At 43.3% G+C, this 23,392-nt stretch overlaps 1 protein-coding gene across 2 annotated transcripts in view; it reads right to left on the bottom strand.

The window, feature by feature from the left end:
• The window catches only part of LOC138566953 (zinc finger protein 208-like), a 644,285-nt gene that overhangs the window by 89,666 nt on the left and 531,227 nt on the right, over positions 1 to 23,392 (bottom strand). For both annotated transcript variants that reach the window (XM_069644731.1, XM_069644732.1), the window contains 2 exons: positions 22,880 to 22,993; positions 17,578 to 17,685 (listed from right to left, as the gene is read on the bottom strand). In XM_069644731.1, the coding sequence (XP_069500832.1) occupies positions 17,578 to 17,685; positions 22,880 to 22,993 (222 nt within the window). The remainder of the gene's footprint in view (positions 1 to 17,577; positions 17,686 to 22,879; positions 22,994 to 23,392) is intronic.

Raw genomic sequence — 23,392 nt, 5'->3', positions numbered from 1 at the left:
ACACCTATTTTGCCCTATAACTAAGATGGGAGTAGTTTTGACCATCAAACGATAAAACAGTCCTAGTGGAGTCCATCAAATCAAAATGGCCTATGCTAACAAAAACCTAATGACTGCACTATCTCTTGTACAAAAAGTGTAAAAAAGGAGAAATATATGCAAAGGAAAAATCAGTGTTCATAAGAATAAAGGTAGTTGAACGAACTCTGCTCACTTTAAACCTCACAGAGTAAGGCTGTCCTTGTAGGCAGGATAACACACTCTGGCTCGGCTTCTAACACTCTAAGCAGTTCCAAACCGTGGAATGAGGCCAGGCGGGTCCACGTTAAAGTCTCTTTCTTGAAAATTGTATTCAACGCAAAGTTCACAAAAGGTCCCTCTCTGCCGGGCTCAGACTTCTCATGTCACAGTTTAACACAAACTTGCCGGGGGGCTCCCTTCCCCAAGCTTATTGTACTTCGGGTCTCCCTCAATCGGGCTCGGACCCCTTTTGGATGTCAAAAAACGTTCAAATGTGTGTGGCTCTCTTTACAGACCACCGCAAAACCACAACTTTTACTTGCGTTTAATTCACTTTTGCTGTTTGTTCGCTTTATAGCTTCAAACAATGTACCTTTCACAGAGACTTTCGTATGGGCTACTTCCTTTCCCCAGACCACTCCGTTACTTTGTATCGCTCATCTCACAGCTGCCTTTTACTTCAAAGTTTATTCACAGGAACACAGGATCTGCGGACCTACACAGGAACAGAAGTGCAGCTGTATCCAGTTTTCTTCTAAGCAAAGGTACTGTAAAACTAAGGGGACTTAACTCGTGTTGTGTAGCCTTGCTAGCTCTCATTTGAGACTTGCCTTGGTTGCATTTTGCAGAGTTGCTTGCAGCTTTGCCCCTCACAAGCATTCCAGCTTGTGGCCCTTCAAGTGATCTCATTTCTACAAACATTTTCTAAAAACATTGTACAAGACTTTTACTTAACTGCAAGAAGATCTTCAGCTCCCCTAGACTTTGGTCAACTAACATTTGCTGTCCTGGCTCCCTGAGAGACTTTTCTTACCTCTGACTTTGTGCTTTTGCCTTTCCTCCAGGAAAGGGTTACTTTACTTTGCATTGGAGGGTTCAAAAAGTACCAGTTTATGAATTATTTGTTAGCCTTTGTTTTATTCCCATATCTAATCCTTTGCACCAAACTCAGTATTGCTATAAATGTACCAGTGATAAATCAATCTCCACAGTGTCCTAGCTATTTAAGTCACCCGAGGGTGTAGGAAGTGTCTGTGTGCCATCCCCAATGGGTATCATCTGATTAGAGAAACTAAGAGTGTGTTTTGAAGTATATTTTAAAGGCTCCATGTCCTTTCATCGACAGGCTTTCTAACGCCTGCTGTTTCAACGTGGAAAGAATAACGAAAACGTTCATCTAATTATTTCTTTATTTTTTACGGGGGTTTCCATCCCCCCAAAGCCCTTTCACCCACCCTTTTTTTTTTTTTTTTAACTATTCCCGATGCCCGCAATCCCTTATATCTGCCCTTTCCCACACCCCAAAAACAATCAATGAAATGTTTGTTATTCTTTGCACGTTGAAACAGCAGGCGCTAGAAAGCCTGGCGATAAAAGAACGTTGTACCATTTTAAAGTGTTACATGTTTTGCTCCCTTATAAAGAAGTCTTATTCAACTGACTGTTAAATAAATTAATAATTGTTTATCAAGAAACCTTGTGTATAAGCGTTTATTTGAATAACTGTCACTGTGAAACTCTGTAACAACCTTACAGCTCACATTGACCCCCTCTAGTTTATAAAATCATACATTTCAGGTTTGCTCTACATTGCCATGAATGGTTTTTCGTTCCTACTGTTTTCCAATGTAAGAATCCTGTCTAGCCCAAAATGCAATTTTAAGCTCAATTGGGTATTGCAATCATTGCAATTTCAGGGGCGGTGCACTCAGGGAGATCAAAATAGTTTAAGAAATACTGATGTTTGGGCACAACAATGGTATTTTAAGCATACTGTACATGTATCTTAAGACCGTGTGTGAAGTAGTGTACATGCAAAACAACACATCTTGCTTACAGATTGTGTTTTTAAATTGTATAGTATATGTTTGCCCTGCAATACCATGAATGTTTTTTTTTTTTTTTTTTTTTTTTTGCATTTGGTTCATAATACACAATAATTCATGCAGAACCTTTACAAAATTTAAAATATTACGAATAATAATCATTTTACAGTTACAAAAATAGCTCTAATTCATTCTCGATGTGCTTACAAAAACTTGCCAATTCATATATTAAGGGTTTGTGACATCCCTGCATCATTCTGGTCCACAAAACTTCAAGGCAGTCCTCAAATTCAATTTCCGCGAATTTCCTCAATTTGAGTGTCCTTATGTTCTTAAAATGCGGACAATACAGTATAAGATGTTTCAACGTTTCGTACGATTCATTGCATTCAACAAATCGACATCCCACGCAATCATTTAATTTATTCATTTCCCAGTTCTTAGTCCGTTCCCGTGTATGGTATAGATTTAATCTAAAGCGAATATATACCTTTCGGATATCTTCACAAGGGAATAACAAAACATGGTCATAACGTGGAATGCGCTGTTTTACGTGCATACTGTATTCCTTATACAACGCATAGGTTTTAATTAAATCAATAGTAATACACCAATCCATTTCAAAAAGTTTTTTCTTAACATAACCGGGACGATATTGCATGTCCTCAACGGTTGTATTTACATTATCTAAAATTTGTTGCATTTTCAATTGATAATTAAAAAAGGATTTTGGAGTTTGCATGCCCAACATTTTATTTAAATCGATATACAATGAATTAATAGGAGGATAATGAATTTTAACGTAATTGGACAATTGTCTCCATTTCCAACGAGTTGATAATGAAACCAGACCCAGTTCATGTCGAATAATGGCATTTGGAGTTGACATCGGGAGAAACATTGCAGATTTTAAAAGGCAGCCCTGTATACTATCAAGCACGCTTGTCATGTCACACAGACAAATATCTAATGTGTACAATATGACGCTTTCAATTTTTAATGTCATAAAGTCTATTAGTGGGATTAAAGAGAATTTACAGTATTGGCTATAAATCCTTTTCATTTGGGATAATAGTGGTCGAGTTTTATTTCTAATAATATTTGACCATGCGTTAATAGAGTTAAGGGCTGATATATAATACCCTAAATAGATAGCATTGTTCACACGGCAAATTTGTGTATTCAATATTTGCCATCTAAAATTCGCATTTTTTGATTTCACTCCAAAGGTCATAATGGCAGTTTTTGCTGGATTAGGTGTCAAATTATGTGCTTTTGCAAAATTCTCAAATAATGAGAGTTTGGTTTGGAGCCCTACCGGAGTAGGGTCAAACAAAATAATATCATCAGCAAATGCAATCCATTTCAAATGAATACTCCCCACTTTAACAGAAAACAAATCACCCTTTTCCCAATTTTCATCAAGATCGGATAGGTATAAATTAAATAAGGTAGCCGCGAGGTTACAGCCCTGTTTCACACCTATTGTTGTACATATAGGGGCTGTGGTACCACCTTCTGGCGAGATCCTTATTCTATACGAGGTGTTTGTATGCAACTTAATGATCCAATACATCAACACAGATGGAATCCCTAACTTCAACATTTTTTTCCACAATAAATTGCGGACCACCGTGTCGAAAGCAGAACTCATGTCAATCATTGCTATATATACAGGATTAGAATTCCTTTCTTTTACTCCAGCAATAACATGCGACATGATAAAAGCCATGAATGTTTTACTGGATCGCACTTAAAGAATCCTTGCACCATTTTGGATGCGTGTTAGTGTCCGGTGTTTTGCTCCGCAGATTAGGTGGCCTCTGCCTTTTTTTCTAGTTTCCTTTTTTTCTCTTTTCCAGTGGAAAATAAAGGCTCAGCTTTTTTTGTTGTTGTTACTAATTTTGCACTGTGATTTCCAGCTGATCAAGAAATCTATGGGATTATGGAAGCTAATGCGTTGTACCATAAAACATATAATGCTTCGAATTAGTCCATTACAAGTTAACCAAAACATGGATTTTGTTTGATTTTACAACAAATGTAACAGTGTCACGTATTTATTTAACATTTGCAAACACAACAAAGACTAATAAGTAATACATCTGAGTTCTGTAATGACATGAGTACAATTGCATAAGTCAGTGAAGTGATGCCAACTATATGTTATCCATCCACTGGGTATTGCCAGCAATGCCTCCCTCATACATCTGCAATTCTGGTGCACATCAGTTTAACACTTTAGATGTGCTCTCCAGATACACCATCTTAATCGTCCAAGGAATATATTGAGGTGACTCCACAGTGTCCTAGCTATTTAAGTCACCCGAGGGTGTAGGAAGTGTCTGTGTGCCATCCCCAATGGGTATCATCTGATTAGAGTAACTAAGAGTGTGTTTTGAAGTATATTTTAAAGGCTCCATGTCCTTTCATCGACAGGCTTTCTAACGCCTGCTGTTTCAACGTGGAAAGAATAACGAAAACGTTCATCTAATTATTTCTTTATTTTTTACGGGGGTTTCCATCCCCCCAAAGCCCTTTCACCCACCCTTTTTTTTTTTTTTTTTAACTATTCCCGATGCCCGCAATCCCTTATATCTGCCCTTTCCCACACCCCAAAAACAATCAATAAAATGTTTATGTTATTCTTTGCACGTTGAAACAGCAGGCGCTAGAAAGCCTGGCGATAAAAGAACGTTGTACCATTTTAAAGTGGTACATGTTTTGCTCCATTATAAAGAAGTCTTATTCAACTGACTGTTAAATAAATTAATAATTGTTTATCAAGAAACCTTGTGTATAAGCGTTTATTTGAATAACTGTCACTGTGAAACTCTGTAACAACCTTACAGCTCACATTGACCCCCTCTAGTTTATAAAATCATACATTTCAGGTTTGCTCTACATTGCCATGAATGGTTTTTCGTTCCTACTGTTTTCCAATGTAAGAATCCTGTCTAGCCCAAAATGCAATTTTAAGCTCAATTGGGTATTGCAATCATTGCAATTTCAGGGGCGGTGCACTCAGGGAGATCAAAATAGTTTAAGAAATACTGATGTTTGGGCACAACAATGGTATTTTAAGCATACTGCACATGTATCTTAAGACCGTGTGTGAAGTAGTGTACATGCAAAACAACACATCTTGCTTACAGATTGTGTTTTTAAATTGTATAGTATATGTTTGCCCTGCAATACCATGAATGTTTTACTGGATCGCACTTAAAGAATCCTTGCACCATTTTGGATGCATGTTAGTGTCCGGTGTTTTGCTCTGCAGATTAGGTGGCCTCTGCCTTTTTTTCTAGTTTCCTTTTTTTCTCTTTTCCAGTGGAAAATAAAGGCTCAGCTTTTTTTGTTGTTGTTACTAATTTTGCACTGTGATTTCCAGCTGATCAAGAAATCTATGGGATTATGGAAGCTAATGCGTTGTACCATAAAACATATAATGCTTCGAATTAGTCCATTACAAGTTAACCAAAACATGGATTTTGTTTGATTTTACAACAAATGTAACAGTGTCACGTATTTATTTAACATTTGCAAACACAACAAAGACTAATAAGTAATACATCTGAGTTCTGTAATGACATGAGTACAATTGCATAAGTCAGTGAAGTGATGCCAACTATATGTTATCCATCCACTGGGTATTGCCAGCAATGCCTCCCTCATACATCTGCAATTCTGGTGCACATCAGTTTAACACTTTAGATGTGCTCTCCAGATACACCATCTTAATCGTCCAAGGAATATATTGAGGTGACTAAGCAGCTCTGACAGCAGAGGGTGGTCGTCCCTGCATGCCAGGCAACTGAGAGAAGGGTATCTCTGCCACCTCTTCACCGGGTAGCATAGCCCTGTCCTCTATTCATATGCCATGGCACTTTCCACCCCCTGAGTCCCAGCGCTTGCGGCCCACCTCAGGAGGCTGTTTCAGGGACCTGGAGGGGTCATTGGAAACATCACCATCATTAGCCGTGTTCCAGCTGGTACGCTGGCAGCGGGAACCATATACCAGCTTTACCCCCCTCCTCCACCGTCACATCACAAACCTGGGGATGTTGATCCCAGTGTCAGTGTCAGAGAGAAAAGATTGTGACAGCATTGTCCTACCTCATCCTTGGAGTGATTGCTTAGTGACTGTGGGAAATAAGAGCACCTGTTCAAGTGCAGCTGAAGTGCTGCTCCTGTGCCCCTTACTCTCTGGTCACAGTGCAGTATGCCTTGCTGAAATTTAGAAACAAATTCCTCCATTTTGGTTCATATCTGTTGAAAGAGATGTGAAAATTGTGTAGCATGTCTGTGCACCCCACTACCCCCGAAGGACTGCAGGAGTACAGTAACATTTAGGAGTTCCACTGAAGTAGGGCCTTACCCACCGGTTGGTGTATTTCTTTGAGTGAGGGGAGAAGGGGGGGAAATGTTATGACAAATGTTTTGTTCATGTTCTGGCAGGGTGAGGAACCCCCACACTGTCCTGGCAGCCCGGAAATGTTCGGGAGTCTCGGGGAGGCTAGGTATCTGACCCAAGCCAGGCTTGCTTTTTGCAGGCCATTTGTGGGAGAAGCTCACACTAGGGGAAGGTTGGGAGGGGGCGTATGCAGATGGGAGGGATCACACGCACCATAAGCCCAAAGGATCGAACTTTAGCTCACTTGATGGAGGAATAGTTACAGATGCGAACTTCAACAGGCAAGGTTATGGCCAACTTAAACATAGCAACTTTTGGGGAGAATTCTAATTTCTGTGTTAATTCCCTTCAACCTTAGAGATCCCCAGCTCTTTTGCTGGACTCAAGGACTTTTAATGGTTATCCTGGCGAGAGTGAGCCCTTTTTCTCACTCTCCCATGTATTTGTGATTTGAACTCGTGTTTCTATGACTTTGGAGTCTGACAAACTCCATAGCCATCACCTTTTTGTATTGCGACACACAGTCACCGAGAAGCCCTTTGGATTTCTCTAAAGGTTTAAATACCTTCTCTTGGATAAACTACTGTTTCCAAGAGCAGTAAAGTGAAATTGACTTTACTTACCTTTTGTTCCTTTGTAAACCCAGCACACACCATCTTATGTGGAGTGCTGAAGGGGTTACTTACTATCCCCTTTGTCTACTTTCGCATGTAACATTTTTATGTTACCCTTCCTACAATTAATGGCTGGTGGCAGTGGTTTACTTTTTCCTACCATTGTGCGGTTGTACCGCAGGCTGAATCTTCAGCGGCAGTATTGCACCCATGGGTGTCCATTTTGTCAAAATGGACCCAGTCTTCTTTTTTCACCATTTCTTCTTGGAAAGGTCCTTCTTGAGATTTACTCTGCGTGCCAAACCAGGTTTGGTCCCTGTGTTAGTTTTGACTTTGGCGGGGTTCACTGCTGTCTGGCAGGGCAGTAAGCGAGGGAGGTTCCCGAAACTCCCTGTGCTTAGTCTCCTTGATTACAGGAATGCACCCAAAGGTGATTGGCTGGCTGTCCTTAAAGGACAGCCACTCTGCTGTGCGAGTGACAGCTAGGCTGTGAAAGAATGGGAGAAATTTACATAAAAGGCAAGGTCTTTTTCAAGGAAGGCAGAGTCGACCACTGGACGAAGGAACCGAAGAAGAAAGTGGAAGAGAAGTTTGTTGCACCCTCTTGGACTGTTGGTTTGCCTGGTGAAGCACTGCTGCAGTGCTGAAGCGCCGAATTTCTACTTGACTAGAGATGCCCGGAAAGGACAACTTCTCCCCTTGGGTTGGTGGGACCAATCAACCCCAAGACAAACTTGCCTTGAACCCCTCTCTCTGCTGGCTGTACTTCTTTGCTACTGCAGGAGCCGAGTGCCAGGGGACAGGAATACCAGGACGAGTGCATCACCTTTAAGCCGAACCCGAGATCCAGGAAGATCCTCCAGACTCCCTCGAAGCAGGACTTGCCAAGCCTGAGCCACCTCAACAGAGTGCTGGACCCCAGAAGCAAGGGGAGCCCATAATGTGTCCAAGAACCACAGTGGTGCTATTTGCGAGTAGCTGAAACTGAAGTGCTGCTGATCTGAAGTGTGCCCATTGCTGCCGCTGACCTTCAAACCATAGTGCAGGAGTCCCCAGACGTCCTCCCTCTTGTCCCCACAACTGAGGCCCAGGAACAACAGGATCTGCAGGACTACAACAGGAACCAAAGCCAGCTGGTCTTTTTCTTCAGACTCAAGGTACTGTGTAACTACGGGTACCTACCTCTTGTTGTGTGTAGCTTGCTTGCTCTCGTTTGAGACTTGTATTGGCTGCCTTTTGCAGAGTTGCTTGCTGCTTTGTTCTTCACAATTCTTACAGCGTGTGGCCCAACAGTGATTTCTTATCTGCAAACTCTCTTAACATTGTGCAACACTTTTGTGCTATCATCAAGAAGTGCCTCAGCTCCCCTAGACTTTGCTCAATTGACATTGGCTGTCCTGGCTCCCTGCAGACTCTTCTGACCCTTTGGCTTTGTGTTCATCTGTCCCTATAAAGGTTATATTTAAGTTACTTGTATTGCTGGGAAAGGGTTAACCTATACTTCATTGGGGGATTGTGAAAGGGCCTACCTGTTCAGGAGAACTTTTTAACCTTTGTTTTCTTCCCTACCCCCTTTCCTTTTTGACCATAACTCCAGTATTGCATCAAGTATCAAAGTGATATATCAATGTCCACAGTGTCCTAGCTATTGAAGTCACCTGAGGGGGTAGGAAGTATGTGTGTCATCCTAAAAGGGTATCTACTTACTTAACTGAAGACTAAAGAAAGTCAACTTAAAAACTGACTGTTAAATTAATAAATAATTTGAATTAGAAACCTTGAGTATAAGTGTTATTTGATTACTTTCACTGTGAATACCTATGTTGCATCTCGACAGCTCACATTGACCCCTCTTGAGATAAGCCTGGCTGCTCAGTCACTCTACCAACTTGTGTAGTACAGGGCTATCCCAAAGGTTGGGTTCCCTATTGCCAAGAGGACAAGGTTGGTGAAGTCTCCCACAGGGTTATTACATACAATCCTGCCTAACACTGGTGGCAGGTGGGGAGGATTTCTGAAGAGTTGTTACATTGAGTGTTTATGTGCTTGTGTTCAACTAAACCTCCACAAGGCTAAGCTCCATCAGAAAGTAAAAAGCAATTGTAACATGCCAGCTTCAGTCAGGAAGGCCTGGTCATTTTAACAGTAGATCAACTGAAAGAAATGTGTAAAGTCAGGGGTCTTGCTGTAAAAGGAAAGACAAATTAGTTGATTACAAGGTTGTTGAATCACCAAAGTTTGGGTAGTAGACCTGTAACGTATACTAACCCAAGAAATGTGGAAATTGATGAGGATGACAGTTTCGAGTCTAACTTCAATCTGGAAGAGGAGTCAGAAGAGGTAGACAAGTCTCAGGTCAGAAACCCCTCCTTTCCACAGCACACCCTTTTGCCTCAACCCATGTCCACTGGGACTCCACAAGGTGCAACATTGAGCCCAGAAAGTGTTTCTCTTGATATGAAGAGAATTGAGTTGGAAGCCAAAAGATTAGATGCTCAAAAGGAAGCCAAACAAAGACATCAGAATCAGGGAAATGGAAATGCAGCATGCACTGGTTAGGAATAGATTGTCTATTGAATCTGCTTCCCTCCCAGGGTCCTCTAAGTTTTCCAGCCCCAAGAGGTCTCGCCTGACCAAAGAAGCAGTAAGTATGTATGATTTGAAACTTGATATTTTGGATTGGTTGGATGCTTTTGAGTATAATCATAGGATTCAGATTCAGGGTGTCACAGGGAATCAGTTGATTCCCTGCCTTTTGTCTAGGCTCCCCCAGGGTGCAAGTGATGCTATAAAGGAATTGAGTGAGCTTGAAAGAGAAGAGTATGGGAATATGTAGCTGGCCTTTAATAGCCAGATTTGGGAAGACTCCTTCCCAGTACCTTAAGAGGTTTAGGACCCTCAAAAATGACTGATGGCACCCCTTGGGCTACATGGGTGTGTGAATGTTTGAAAAACTTAGATGGTTGGGTTAAGGGTTACAGAGTGAACTCTTTTGAAGGAATGAGAAATTTGTTTTTGTTGGAATCTATTTTTGATGCCTGCTCTCCTGAGCTGAGACAGCACTTGGCTGACTCAAAAGAGATTGATCCCAAGAAGTTAGCAAAGGCTGCTGACTTGTGGGTTGCCAACAGGGCCACTGAAGGATTCTGGGGCCAATCACAAGAAGGATGAGGGGAAGCAGCACAATAAAGAGGCAAAAGAGAATTCTAATTCCAACCATCCAAAAGAGGGCCACAAACAGAATAAGGGTACATTCCAAGGGAAACCGAAGTCTAGTGAACCCTCTGGTGCCAAACCAAAGTGAGGTCAGCAGAAAACCCCATTAAAAAAAACAAATGGTAAATGTTATGCATGTGGATCAACTGACTATGTAAAAGGGGATCCCAGATGTAAGGGTACACCTTCAGGGGTCCACACCGCCTCCTAAGCATTTATCCCTGAGGGAGAAGTTCATATGGCAAGTGGTAACTTTCAACTATTGGCTGAAGAACCCATTGGAGTCTCAACCAGTGTTTCTTTAGTGTCCCTGGGTCTGTGGGAACAGCAGAATGTGGATGTGTACAACGCCATTCCAGATAACACCAAGGAATATTACAAATATTACTTGTGAATGGTCAGGAGACTCCTGCCATTAGAGACACCGGGGCAAACATTACAGTGGTTAATTAAAGTTTTTTCAAACCTGAGGATGTTGCTAAGGCACCCAAAGGTCCCACTAAACTAGCAGGAGGCCCTATACAGATGGTTCCAATACAACCAGCTATCGTCCAGTGCAACAATATGACTAAGAATACCTGTCAGTGTACAAAATGAGGTGCCTGGGAGAGCCCGGTTGGGGAATGACTTAAAAACCATTGGAGTTGTATCAAGCACCCCGAGGCCTCCTAGTAAAAGGTAGCAGGAGCAAACTAGATTGGCCAGAGGTGCATTTTTAGAGGACTCTCAATGGGAAGTTACAGAGACTCCTATAACTCCCACTCCACAGGATGGATACCCTTCTAATTCCAGGCCGAAGAAAGAGACAAAGGGGAAACCCAAGGTCTCAGGAAGAAAGAAAGGTATCACCCCTGTTCAAAGGACAAGGACATCCCCGAGAGGACAGTCCAAGGTCACCCCAGTGACGCCCTCCACCAGCTGAGGCTGAGTGGGATGACCAACCAGAAAGTGGTGAAACAGCTACAGGTGAAACGGAGCTGGAATAAGCCCTTCCCTATGTTGGAGATCTGGATCCTAAAGACCATCCTGAGCTGCAGACTTTGCTTGCAGAAGGTAGACCCTCTAGGGCAGACTTTAGCAGAGGTCAAAGAGAGTGTCTTACTCTTGAAGGTCTTAGCCAACAGGCAGCTTCCTAGCTGGAAGGGCAAGAGCCAGGGAAGCATAGGCTTTACTGGGAGGATGGCCTCCTCTAACAGTGAACCTATTGAGTCTACCCCAGGGGACTACAGAAGACTTGTAGTGCCCCAGGTGGTGAGACCCCAGTTTCTACAGTTAGCCCATGAGATTGCTCTGGCTGGTCACTTGAGTTTCAACAAAACCAAAGAGAAGGTATCTCTGTATTCCTACTTGCCCAAGATGGGTCTGATGTAGATACATTCTGTAGAAGCTGTCACACTTGTCAGACATCTGGCAAGAGTGGAGCCAAGAATGTGTCACCTTTAGTGCCTCTCCCAGTGGCGGGAGTGCCTTTTCAGAGGGTGGGGATTGACATTGTTGGTCTCCTAGACCCTTCCACTTCTTCAGGCAACAGATTTATATTGGTTGTGGTAGACCATGCTACCAGGTATCCTGAAGCCATACCTATGAGGATTATTACTGCTCAGGCAGTGGCTAAGGCCCTCCTTGGTATCTTTACCAGGGTTGGTTTTCCTAAGGAGGTCATCTCTGAAGGGGGTCACATTTTATGTCCCACTACATGCAAACCACGTGGAAAAACTGTGGAGTGAACTACAAGTTCTCAACAGCCTAACATCCCCAAACCAATGGATTGGTGGAGAGGTTCAATAGAACTATGAAGAGCATGAAAGGTGCTTTAGAGGAACCCCTTAGAAGAAAGTGGGACCTTCTACTGCTATGCCTTCTCTTTGCTTAGAGAAGTCCCTCAAGAAGGGGTTAGTGCCCATTTGAGCTGCTCTATGGTCATCCGGTTAGAGGTCCATTGGCCCTAATCAAGGAAGGGTTGGAGAGTGCTCCTTCCCGCAAGCCAGTGAGAGTCACCGACTATGTGCTAGGTCTCCGAAGGAGAATGGCACAAATGATGACAGAAGCTTCAGATTACTTGAAAGCAGGTCAGGCTCTGGTCAAACATTGGCATGACCAGAAGGCCAACATGGTGGAGTTTACTCCAGACAAGCTTGTTCTAGTTATACCTACAAAGCAGAGGGCCTTACAGGACAAATGGATTAGACCCTTTAAGGTTGTGGGCAAACCTGGAGGTCAATTATTTAGTGGACTGCAATCCCAAGGAGGCCCCTAGGGTCTATCACACTAACCGATTAAAGGCTTATGTTTTCAGACCAGTACTAGGAGCTTTGCTTTTAGCATCTGATCAGGAGGAGGAGCGTGAACCTCTACCTGACCTCAGGGGACAACCTTTAGATGGAAAAATTGAAGGAGTAAGCCTCTCTTCAGATCTGACTCTGCAACAACAGGAGGAGTGCAAGGTTCTGTTGAATCAGTTTGCCTCCCTGTTTTCACCGACACCAGGCTTGACCCTTGGGGCCAGCATAGTATTCTCACTGGTGACTGTCTCCCTGTCAAAAGCAGGGGTTACAGCATGTCAGACCATGTAAGATCCCACATAAAGGAAGAGGTCAAGAAGATGCTTGATCTTGGGGTAACAGTCATCTACAAGTCCATGGGCTAGTCCAGTAGTACTAGTGTCAAAGGCAGGATCCAAGGAGTTGAGATTCTGTGAGGATTATAGAGTTCTTAATGCAGTCACCACGACTGATGCCAAGCCTTTACCTAGGACAGATGAGCTGGTGGACAAACTTGGTTCAGCCAAGTTCCTCAGCACATTCGAACTAACATCAGGCTATTGGCAATAGCTCCGACAGAGCATGCCAAGGAGAAAACTGCATTTTCTACCCCATGGGGCCTCTACCAGTTTAAGGTTAAGCCTTTTGGACTCAAAAATGATCTTGCTACATTCCAAAGGATGGTGAATCATGTTCTGAAGGGGATGGAGGACCTCTGCATGGCATACTTCGATGACATTGCAGTGTTCAGCCCCACTTGGGAAGAACATCTTGACCACCTTGGATATGTTTTGCAGGCTCTTGAATAGGCCCATCTAACCATAAAGGCTAGTAAATGTCAAATTGGTCAGAGCAAAGTGGTCTACCTTGGACATAAGGTAGGAGGAGGTGAAATAAGGCCATTTCCTAGCAAAGTACAAGCTGTACAAGACTGGGCCACCCCCACTAACCAAACCCAAGTGAAAGCCTTCCTAGGTCTCACCGGGTACTATAGGAACTTCATTGAGAACTATGGGACCAGAGCTTCTCCCTTGAATGTGATCTCCTCACCCAAATTCCCCAAGAAGGTCAAGTGGATTGAAGAGTGCACTAAGGCTTTTGAAGGACTTAAGAAAGCCCTTTGTCAAGCTCCAGTCTTGAGAGCTCCTGGCTACAACCAATCCTTTACTGTACAAACTGATGCTTCAAATACAGGGATAGGTGCCATTCTGAGTCAGCTGGATGAGAACGGCAGGGAACACCCTATCTGCTCCATCAGTAGGAAACCGAAGGACCGTGAGACATGGTGGGCAACTATTGAATGTGAGTGTTTTGCCATTGTGTTGTCTTTGAAGAAGTTTAGACCATACTTGTATGGATCTACTTTTGTAATTCAAACAGACCACCAACCCTTGAGATGGTTAATGCAGATGAAGGGGGAGAATCCTAAATTGTTAAGGTGGTCAATCAGCCTCCAAGGGTTTGATTTCACCATAGAACACATGTCGGGGTGTAATCACTAAAATGCTGATGGTCTCTCCAGAAAGTATGCCCGACTGGAGTGGAGATTCATCTAGGAGTGGATTAAATCCTCCTGTCCCTTAGTCTGGGGGGGAACAAGTGTTAGGGAGAAGTCTCATTTCTGTGTTAATTCCCTTCAACCCTAGAGACGCCCAGCTCTTTTGCTGGACTCTAGGACTTTCAATTTTTATCCTGGAGAGAGTGAGCCCTTTTTCTCACTCTATGTGTTTTTGTTTGATTTGAACTCTGTTTCTATGACTTTGGAATCTGACAAGCTCCATAGGCCTCACCTTTTTGTATTGTAGTGGATCTTGCAGGAGCAGTCGACTGTCAATGCTTCAGACAAATGATTCTTGTTGGTTCTGTGATTTTGGCACTTTTTGGAAGCACCCATGAAGAACAATCCTGGTCGATTTGTCTCGCTTTCTCGGTCCAGCACTGATGAGGGAACTTCAAGGAGTGGAATCTTGCCCCTGGAGGTCCGGAAGGAGTTCACCAACATTTCGTTAGGATTTGATCTTCAGAAGACGATGCAATGCACAGTGGCCACAGGTCCCAGCGTATTGGCGGCTTGCAGCCCGTGAAGGTCACGGCTCATCGGCGAATGGCTCGAAATGCAGGTTGTCGCAAGACCGATTGTTCCCACCAGCCTAAATGGGTGAGTCTTCATCTTCAGAGTTCTCCTGGCGCTTGGAAGAAGGGGGTCGGACAGCAGCGATTACTCTGAAGGCATCTCCGGTTGTCTGGAAGTGGCTGCAAATAACTTCTCCCTCATCGATTCTTCGGTTGCAGGGGTCAGCTGGTCTTTAGCCTCACAATCCATGCCTTGTTTGCAGGAATCCATCCAATCAGCACCCATGCACCGTTCAAACTCTAGGTTGGAACTGGTTCCAGGCTGGCAAACCAGAAGACAAAGAACAGCAGAGTTTCAAAGACGTCCCCTGTTTCCTGTCCTACAGACACACTGGATCCTTGGCGGGCTTCACAAGGGATTTCCGACGAAGACAAAAGTCCAACCAGGACCTCCCCCACCCAGCAAGGCAGAAGAAGGACCAAGAAGGGAAAATTAAACATGAAATGGTGAAAAAAGAATACAGCCACCATTTTGCGTCAATGGTGACCCTTCTGTGCACTACCGCGGCTTTCAGTACAGCCTGGGAGTAGACATTGCACAAAAGTAGGCAGGATAAAAGCACTGCCACCAGCCATTCAGTTTAGCTGGTCACTGTAACCAAAAAGTTACAGGAGCAGTGAGAAAGGGGATACTGTGTAGCCCCTCAGCACTCCACATAAGGTGGGGTGTGATGACCTCAATATGAAAAGATAGGAAGGATACAAATATCCCCCTATAACAGAAAATAAAAAGGGCTCCCAGCAACACTGCAAAGAGTGCTCTGTGATGCAAAAGTCTTACAACAGATGCCATACACCTGGAGTAAAGTACAACTCCAAGAAAAGCATAAAAAGAAATACAAAGTATCCCAAAAGATAGGGTAAAAGAATGAGTTGGTGTGGAAAAAGGTTCCAACTCACTGAGGGGAACAGACCAAAAACCCATAAGTCCAGCAAAAAGTGCTGGGGGACTCATAAGGCAAGGAGATTTGCATAAAAATTAAAAATCTACCTAACATACTTAACTTTCCAAATTTAATTATTGTGTGCTTCACTGTGTGGGCTCATTGTGGAACCCGGACCCCACTCATACTCACCTGAGAATAAGCCTTGATCACTCCAAGCTTACCTTGATTGGGTTGGGCTAACCTCTTAGAGTTCCCCTGTTAACTAGAACTAGGATGGCCTCCTAAAATCTGTCCACCAGGCCAGATTCTAGAAATCCATCTTAACACTTGGGTAACACTGTCTGAACAATTCTTTGCTCTAAAGTCACTTACGTTTACATGTAAATATCACAGTTTTTACGACTGAAAATATCACAGTTTTTACAAGGACTAGATAACGAATATATTTCTATTACCTATAACTAAGGTTTCCCCTTTTTACTGATTTTTACACATCAATACAGACGGAAATCCATCTGCTTTATGTCTGTATTCATTTATAAAAATGGAAAAAGACGGAAAAACAGGTCTTTCTGTCTGGTTCTCTATGATGTCACTCCTACATCGCAGGCCAATCACATTGCAGATTGGCAGCATGGAGAGTGCAAATGTTGTATAAAATTAGCATTAAAGTTCTTCAAATGGCTGACAACATACATCTTAAGGCAGCAGCAGTAGTCACAGGAGCAACTGTTTGTCATGGAAAAAATTGAGCTAGCATTTCTTTCCTATATGGCTGCATGTGTGCTTTAAAAAAATCATTTTTTATTAGAATAAATGCAGAAAAATACTTGTTTTGCTAATTATCTTTTTATATGAAGAAATAAATGTGGATAAACACAGAAAAAAGGCCCAAAAATAAATATGGATAAAGACAGACGGAAATGGCAGAAAAATAAATACCAGAAAACCGGAAGCCTTACCTACAACTCAGTGGGAAGGAATCAGCCATAGTAACCCAGGGAGACAGTCCACCCCAGGGAGACCCATCCGATCCTAATACCATGCACCTCCTAACCCAAAAAGGGGAAAGGTGTTTTCACTCTGCCTTACAAATCGGGAGGGTACCACCCCTAGATCCACGAGGAGGCGACTACAGGCATCCCCGGGGCGACCCACGAGCAGCCCAATACCATACACCTCTTACCGCTAGAGGGAAGGGGGCCCCACCTCTTTCCTACCCTCACACCACCCAGCGGCTCATAAAGAAAAGCCCACTGGCGCAGAAAACGGCGACGGACTAGGTGAATACTGAATGCCCCAAGTAACAAGATAAGAAAAAGCCCCACTAACCGAACTGCCAAACCTCAACTCCCCGCTGTGCATGCACCGCTCACATGCTAAAGAAACACAAACAACTTCCTTGCGCAGAAATCCGCACCCACCTCACTACACCGCAAAAACAAAACAAGTCACACAGTCTCACACAACAGCACATGGGACTCTACCAATCCATGAACTGCACCCATGTTCAGCAAACAGTGCCAAACCGAACTGAAGCTGCCAACAGTACATCACTTTCTTCATCACTATAGTTTTTTCCCCGCTCTCCCCCACTAACAACCCCACCCTCTTATCTTTGAGTCCGCCGAGCGCCAGAGGACCACTCCGATGGTGATAGTGCGTGGTATAAATATCCTTTAACATTAACATTATTTGGACCTCCCTTTATTTTATGTGTCTTCTGTACCTGTTAAACCATCCTGAACCTTCGTAAGGGTTTTCATTGACTGCCCAATCATTCTAACACTTGGAGCATCTGGTTACTCTGTAAGTTGAAATGTCGGTCTTACACATAGGACATAACCAAAATCTTCCCAACAGCCTTGAGTACATTTGCTTAGGCAGCAAGCTGCGAGGCTCTCACAATATAAAACTGTACATTTTGGGAGTAGTTGTGTAGGTGGTCCTGACCTGGAAATCAAACATAAGTTAGTCTTTACTCACCTGCAAGACTACTTGCATTTGCTCTATCTGATCCTCGTTGGTCAATGGGAATGACCTCTTCCTCTTCTTTAATGCATGGAGAAACTAATGAAGTGCCCGCCTTGTGACCTGTTTTTGGGACAAAATACAAACACTGTATTATAGCAGCTTTCCCAACTCAGGTTCTTTGATACAAGACGGAATGGGGGAGGAGGTAGGAAGGGCTTGAGAGATGGCTCTTTGCAGCTAGTGTAAGAGCTGCTAGAAAGAACAGTGTGTGGCTAACATGGGAGCGTCAGTTCTGTAGAAGATCCTGTGCAGCTACAGAGAAGGCAGTTGGAAAAGGTGTGCAGACAGGGGATGATAGCAGCGTAGAAAGCGCTGCAGGAGTGGCTGTGCAGCTAGAGTGGATAGAAAAACTGGAAACGCTTTGTAGCTAGAGATAGGGGAGGGAAATCAAAAGGCCATATAGCGAATGGGATCAGCTGTAGAAAGATCTTTTGTAGGTAGGGCTAGGGGCGGGGTGGTGAGGGGGTATCTGCAGATGGCTATGTGCAATTTGATTGTATACTAATTGACCTTTTCACAATTGACCTTGGGAGAATTGACCTCGGGAGAATTGACCAAATTTATAAGTCAATTAGGACATTTATGCGGGGGGAACCCCCCGCAAACCACCCACCCAATCCGAAAACCCCTGCAACCCCCCACCCAATCCCCTTATATTATTTATAATCCAAAACCAACCCAATACATATATAAAATAACTAAAATAATATAAAGGTCAATTATGCAGAAGGTCAATTAGGACCACTATAATTAGGAACAAAAAATAGGGCTCCTGGTATGGAACCTATTCTACCCAGGAGAGTTAGTTCAAGACAAAATATACAAATGAATAGGTCCAATGGCGCTATGCTCATACACAAATACTCCCAAGCAAAGTTTTTTGTGGACCTCCGCATATATATAAAAGGAATAACTCTTCACTGTTGCTTTACGGAGATGAATCTCACTTTTTTTTATATAAAGACATCACAAGAAAAATGTGTTTTCACAGAATAGAGAAACACAGTACATTTTAAAACACACCATACCAAAACATTTTTGGAATGAACTCCAACACAGTGTGTGTGTACCAGAAACCAAAACAACTTTAGGATTTGTCGAAAGGTTCACATAATGTCATGTACATATTTCAAAGACAGATTAAAAGACACAAATAAAACAGTTGTACAGAACACAAAAAAATCATTCAGCTTGTGTAAACAGCATGGATCTGCTGTAAGTTAAGGGAGTGGTCTACACCAGGTGTTTCAGCCACTTATCGGTGGGCTAGGTGTGCCTCATCTTTAACACAGCCTTCATCAGGACGGGGTTCTGAGTGAAGTGACGTCTAAGCTGCAGGGAGAGGAGACTATGGTTAGGGAGGAGTATGAGCAGGGAAGTTATTTAGACAGACTTCATCAGACAAGTGTGCGATCAATAGAAAATTCCAAAGAAAACACACATCTTACCTGTGAATAAATGAATTTCACAGGTCAGGTGCTAGAGATGCAAGAGCCACAAGGGCTGGTCTCTGTATTATCCTATCGTGCAGGACCAAAAACAAAGACAAAAAGAGAGAAGAAAGCAGGGAAGCGCGATTAGTGACGGTCCCTCGCTAATCTATCCATGAATCATGGAAACATACATAAAAAATGAAGTATCATACCTCACAATGGAGGCATTTCAGTCGAAAAAGCCAGTTCCAGGGAAGTTTCCCGGCGAAAAAACCGCACCGCTTGCACAGCTAAAAAGTGAAAATAAACAGGAACTCAGAATGAGCCTTGAGAGCGCCTGGGTCACAGAATTCAGAAGGGAGAAAATGGGCCGTAGTAGTGGCAGTTATCTCTCCAAATGTCAGAGCGTGCAGCCTCTGTGCGGCGTTGCTGGTGCTGACTTGCGGCTGCTGAGTCAGACGGGAATGCGGGGGCCTGGCGGCAGAGCGTTAGTAACGCTGTTGCTAGGGCCCCGCAGGCATTTATACGGCGGCCATATTGAAAACACCGCCGGAGCCATTGGTCAATAGAGCCACGGAATCCACAAGAAAAAGGGCACAATGAATAAAACTACACTAAAGTGGATATGCTACATGGCAGTGCATATCCGAAAAAGTAATTTAGGTGTATTTGTTTACAAAAAGGTTGTCATGGCAACCGGAGACTAAAAACCTAGGCGGCCCTTAAAAAAGGGAGGGGACGCTAGGGAACAAATAAATGGGAGGGAGGGGGCCTCATTGGTGGCGAGCTGAAACCCAAAGCCGGTTTGGAACACCGTGCAGACCGACCCAAAATGTTTTCTCAATCTGCCGTAAAATTGAAGTGCCCGTTACATATAGGTGTGTCCCATAGCACAATTGAATGACGCATGCAACCTCAGTGTAGGATACATTGACAGCAAGGAGACTCTATGGATCATTAGTGACCATAAAAAAACGCAAACACGTTACTAACCAATGTAGTGTTTCACGTATGGATTACTTTCTTCAAGACAAACCATCTTAGATCAGTGTCACTGTGGTTCTTGTTGATGAAATGTTCCACTAGGGGCTTATCAGCTATCTTGTTTCTATATGACACCATTGGTGTTACAGTTAGTGGACAATGACAGATTTCACTAACTGTAACACCAAGGGTGTCATATATATAATTCAATGCCCTTGCAAACTCATCTATGTGGGAAAAACCATACGTGCCATCAAGATGCGGATTTTTGAGCATCGCTCCTGCATCAGGAACAAGATAGCTGATAAGCCCCTAGTGGAACATTTCATCAACAAGAACCACAGTGACACTGATCTAAGATGGTTTTTCTTGCAGAAAGTAAAACCAGCCAAAAGTGGGGGTGATTTAAATAAAACTCTCACCCAATTAGAACAACGGTGGGTTCATAGACTGAACACTGTACAGGCAGGTTTAAATGTCTCTGTTGAGTGGAAGTCTTTCCTGTAATCTTGTATCTTGTCATTTTTCCGACATGAGTCATTGATATACGTGTCTGGGTACCTTTTGCTATGAAAACGTTGCACAGACTGTGTTCTTCTTGAAATCATACTACCGTCTGAAAGTCACTCATGTATTGCAACAGTGTCACTAGTGAGTCTTATGTAGATTTATCCATACGTGAAACACTACATTGGTTAGTAACGTGTTTGCGTTTTTTTATGGTCACTAATGATCCATAGAGTCTCTTTGCTGTCAATGTATCCTACACTGAGGTTGCATGTGTCATTCAATTGTGCTATGGGACACACCTATATGTAACGGGCACTTCAATTTTACGGCGGAATGAGAAAAAATTTTGGGCCGGTCTGCACGGTGTTCCAAACCGGCTTTGGGTTTCAGCTCGCCACCAATGAGGCCCCCTCCCTCCCATTTATTTGTTGCCTAGCGTCCCCTCCCTTTTTTTTAGGGCCGCCTAGGTTTTTAGTCTCCGGTTGCCATGACCACCTTTTTGTAAACAAATACACCTAAATTTCTTTTTCTGATACGCACTGCCATGTAGCATATCCACTTTAGTGTAGTTTTATTCATTGTGCCCTTTTTCTTGTGGATTCCGTGGCTCTATTGACCGATCGCTCCGGCGGTGTTTTCAATATGGCCGACGTATAAATGCCTGCGGGGCCCTAGCAACAGCGTTACTAACGCTCTGCCGCCAGGCCCCCGCATTCCCGTCTGACTCAACAGCCGCAAGTCAGCACCAGCAACACAGCACAGAGGCTGCACGCTCTGACATTTGGAGAGGTAACTGCCACTACTACGGCCCGTTTTCTCCCTTCTGAATTCTGTGACCCAGGCGCTCTCAAGGCTCATTCTGAGTTCCTGTTTATTTTCACTTTTTAGCTGTGCAAGCGGTGCGGTTTTTTCGCCGGGAAACTTCCCTGGAACTGGCTTTTTCGACTGAAATGCCTCCATTGTGAGGTATGATACTTCATTTTTTATGTATGTTTCCATGATTCATGGATAGATTAGCGAGGGACCGTCACTAATCGCGCTTCCCTGCTTTCTTCTCTCTTTTTGTCTTTGTTTTTGGTCCTGCACGATAGGATAATACAGAGACCAGCCCTTGTGGCTCTTGCATCCCTAGCACCTGACCTGTGAAATTCATTTATTCACAGGTAAGCTGTGTGTTTTCTTTGGAATTTTCTATTGATTGCACACTTGTCTGATGAAGTCTGTCTAAATAACTTCCCTGCTCATACTCCTCCCTGACCATAGTCTCCTCTCCCTGCAGCTTAGATGTCACTTCACGCAGAACCCCGTCCTGATGAAGGCCGTGTTAAAGATGAGGCACACCTAGCCCACCGATAAGCGGCTGAAACACCTGGTGTAGACCACTCACTTAACTTACAGCAGATCCATGCTGTTTACACAAGCTGAATGATTTTTTTGTGTTCTGTACAACTGTTTTATTTGTGTCTTTTAATCTGTCTTTGAAATATGTACACGACATTATGTGAACCTTTCGACAAATCCTAAAGTTGTTTTGGTTTCTGGTACACACACACTGTGTTGGAGTTCATTCCAAAAATGTTTTGGTATGGTGTGTGTTAAAATGTACTGTGTTTCTCTATTGTTCTGTGAGAACAAATTTTTCTTGTGATGTCTTTATATTAAAAAAAATAGTGAGATTCATCTCCGTAAAGCAACAGTGAAGAGTTATTCCTTTTATATATATGCGGAGGTCCACAAAAAACTTTGCTTGGGAGTATGTGTGTATGAGCATAGCGCCACTATAATTAGGTCAATTGTGCAAAAGGTCAATTGTGCAAAAGGTCAATTTGGGTAATACCTGCAATTTCACTGCAGTGCAGAAGAATCTGCTGATAGGATATGTTCATCTAGAGTGAGGGGGCATTGGAGAACCCTTTGCTGCTGCAGCTCAAAGAAAGTTCTGCAACTAATGCATGGTGGCTCTGAAAAGGCATCTTCATAGATGGGTGAGGACCCAGCAGCTCAAGTAAGCACTGCTGAGAGGGCCATGCGTAGTTAAAGTGAGTGGTATTTTGATGAAGGATCTGTAGCTAGAGTCTGCAACTACCATTAAGGTAGCTCTAACATTATCTCTGTGCAGCTGATAGAGAGAGTGGAGGGGGTAGGGCAATGTCAGGTGGAGCTACATGCTGCAAGATTAGAGGATGGGTGGATCAATAGAAAGCTCTGGAGCTAGAAGGGACAACCACTGGAGAAACTTTTGTACATCTGTTGTGTCAATTTATTGGAGAATGGCACTTCATTTCATTCCTTACCCCATTCCTCTTCCGAAGTATATTAAATCTTACCAGAGTTAGGATTCTGGAGGCTCTCGCCCACATCCAAGCCCTCAACATCAATGGAGCATGCCTCAGACTCTGAATCTATCCTCGAGAGTGTGTTGGTGCTGGCATGTGGCAACTCTTGGGAAGGAAAGCAGTAGATTAAATCACTCAGCAATTAACAGAACTAAAAACAGATTAAATCCCACCCTGTACCACCCACGATTACAACACGAAGCAAACAGTTTGAAGGTTCATACAGCAACACCCAGGAAGAGGGGAAGAATGCAAAGGCCACTCAACAGAAAACAGGTCGTCAGCTGCTTCTTTCAGATGGCAGGGTAATCGCCATGGGAATGCCATAATGTTACCAAAATCAAGATAAACTGAACAAAAACCTTACCTACTTCGAAAAGACTCCTCTGGTCATGGGTAGTGTTAGAGAATTGTTAAGATGGTGTTTTGGCATCAACCCTGGGGGAGGTGGATCCTGAGTGGCCACCCAATTTCAGTAAACAGTGGGAATACAATGGGTCTAGC

Source organism: Ambystoma mexicanum, chromosome 2p (assembly GCF_040938575.1).
Source record: "Ambystoma mexicanum isolate Mex_15411 chromosome 2p, UKY_AmexF1_1, whole genome shotgun sequence".
In the NCBI taxonomy this organism is placed as follows: domain Eukaryota; kingdom Metazoa; phylum Chordata; class Amphibia; order Caudata; family Ambystomatidae; genus Ambystoma; species Ambystoma mexicanum.
Note: the sequence above shows the minus strand (reverse complement) of the source record. Positions and strands in the feature narration are given on the sequence as shown.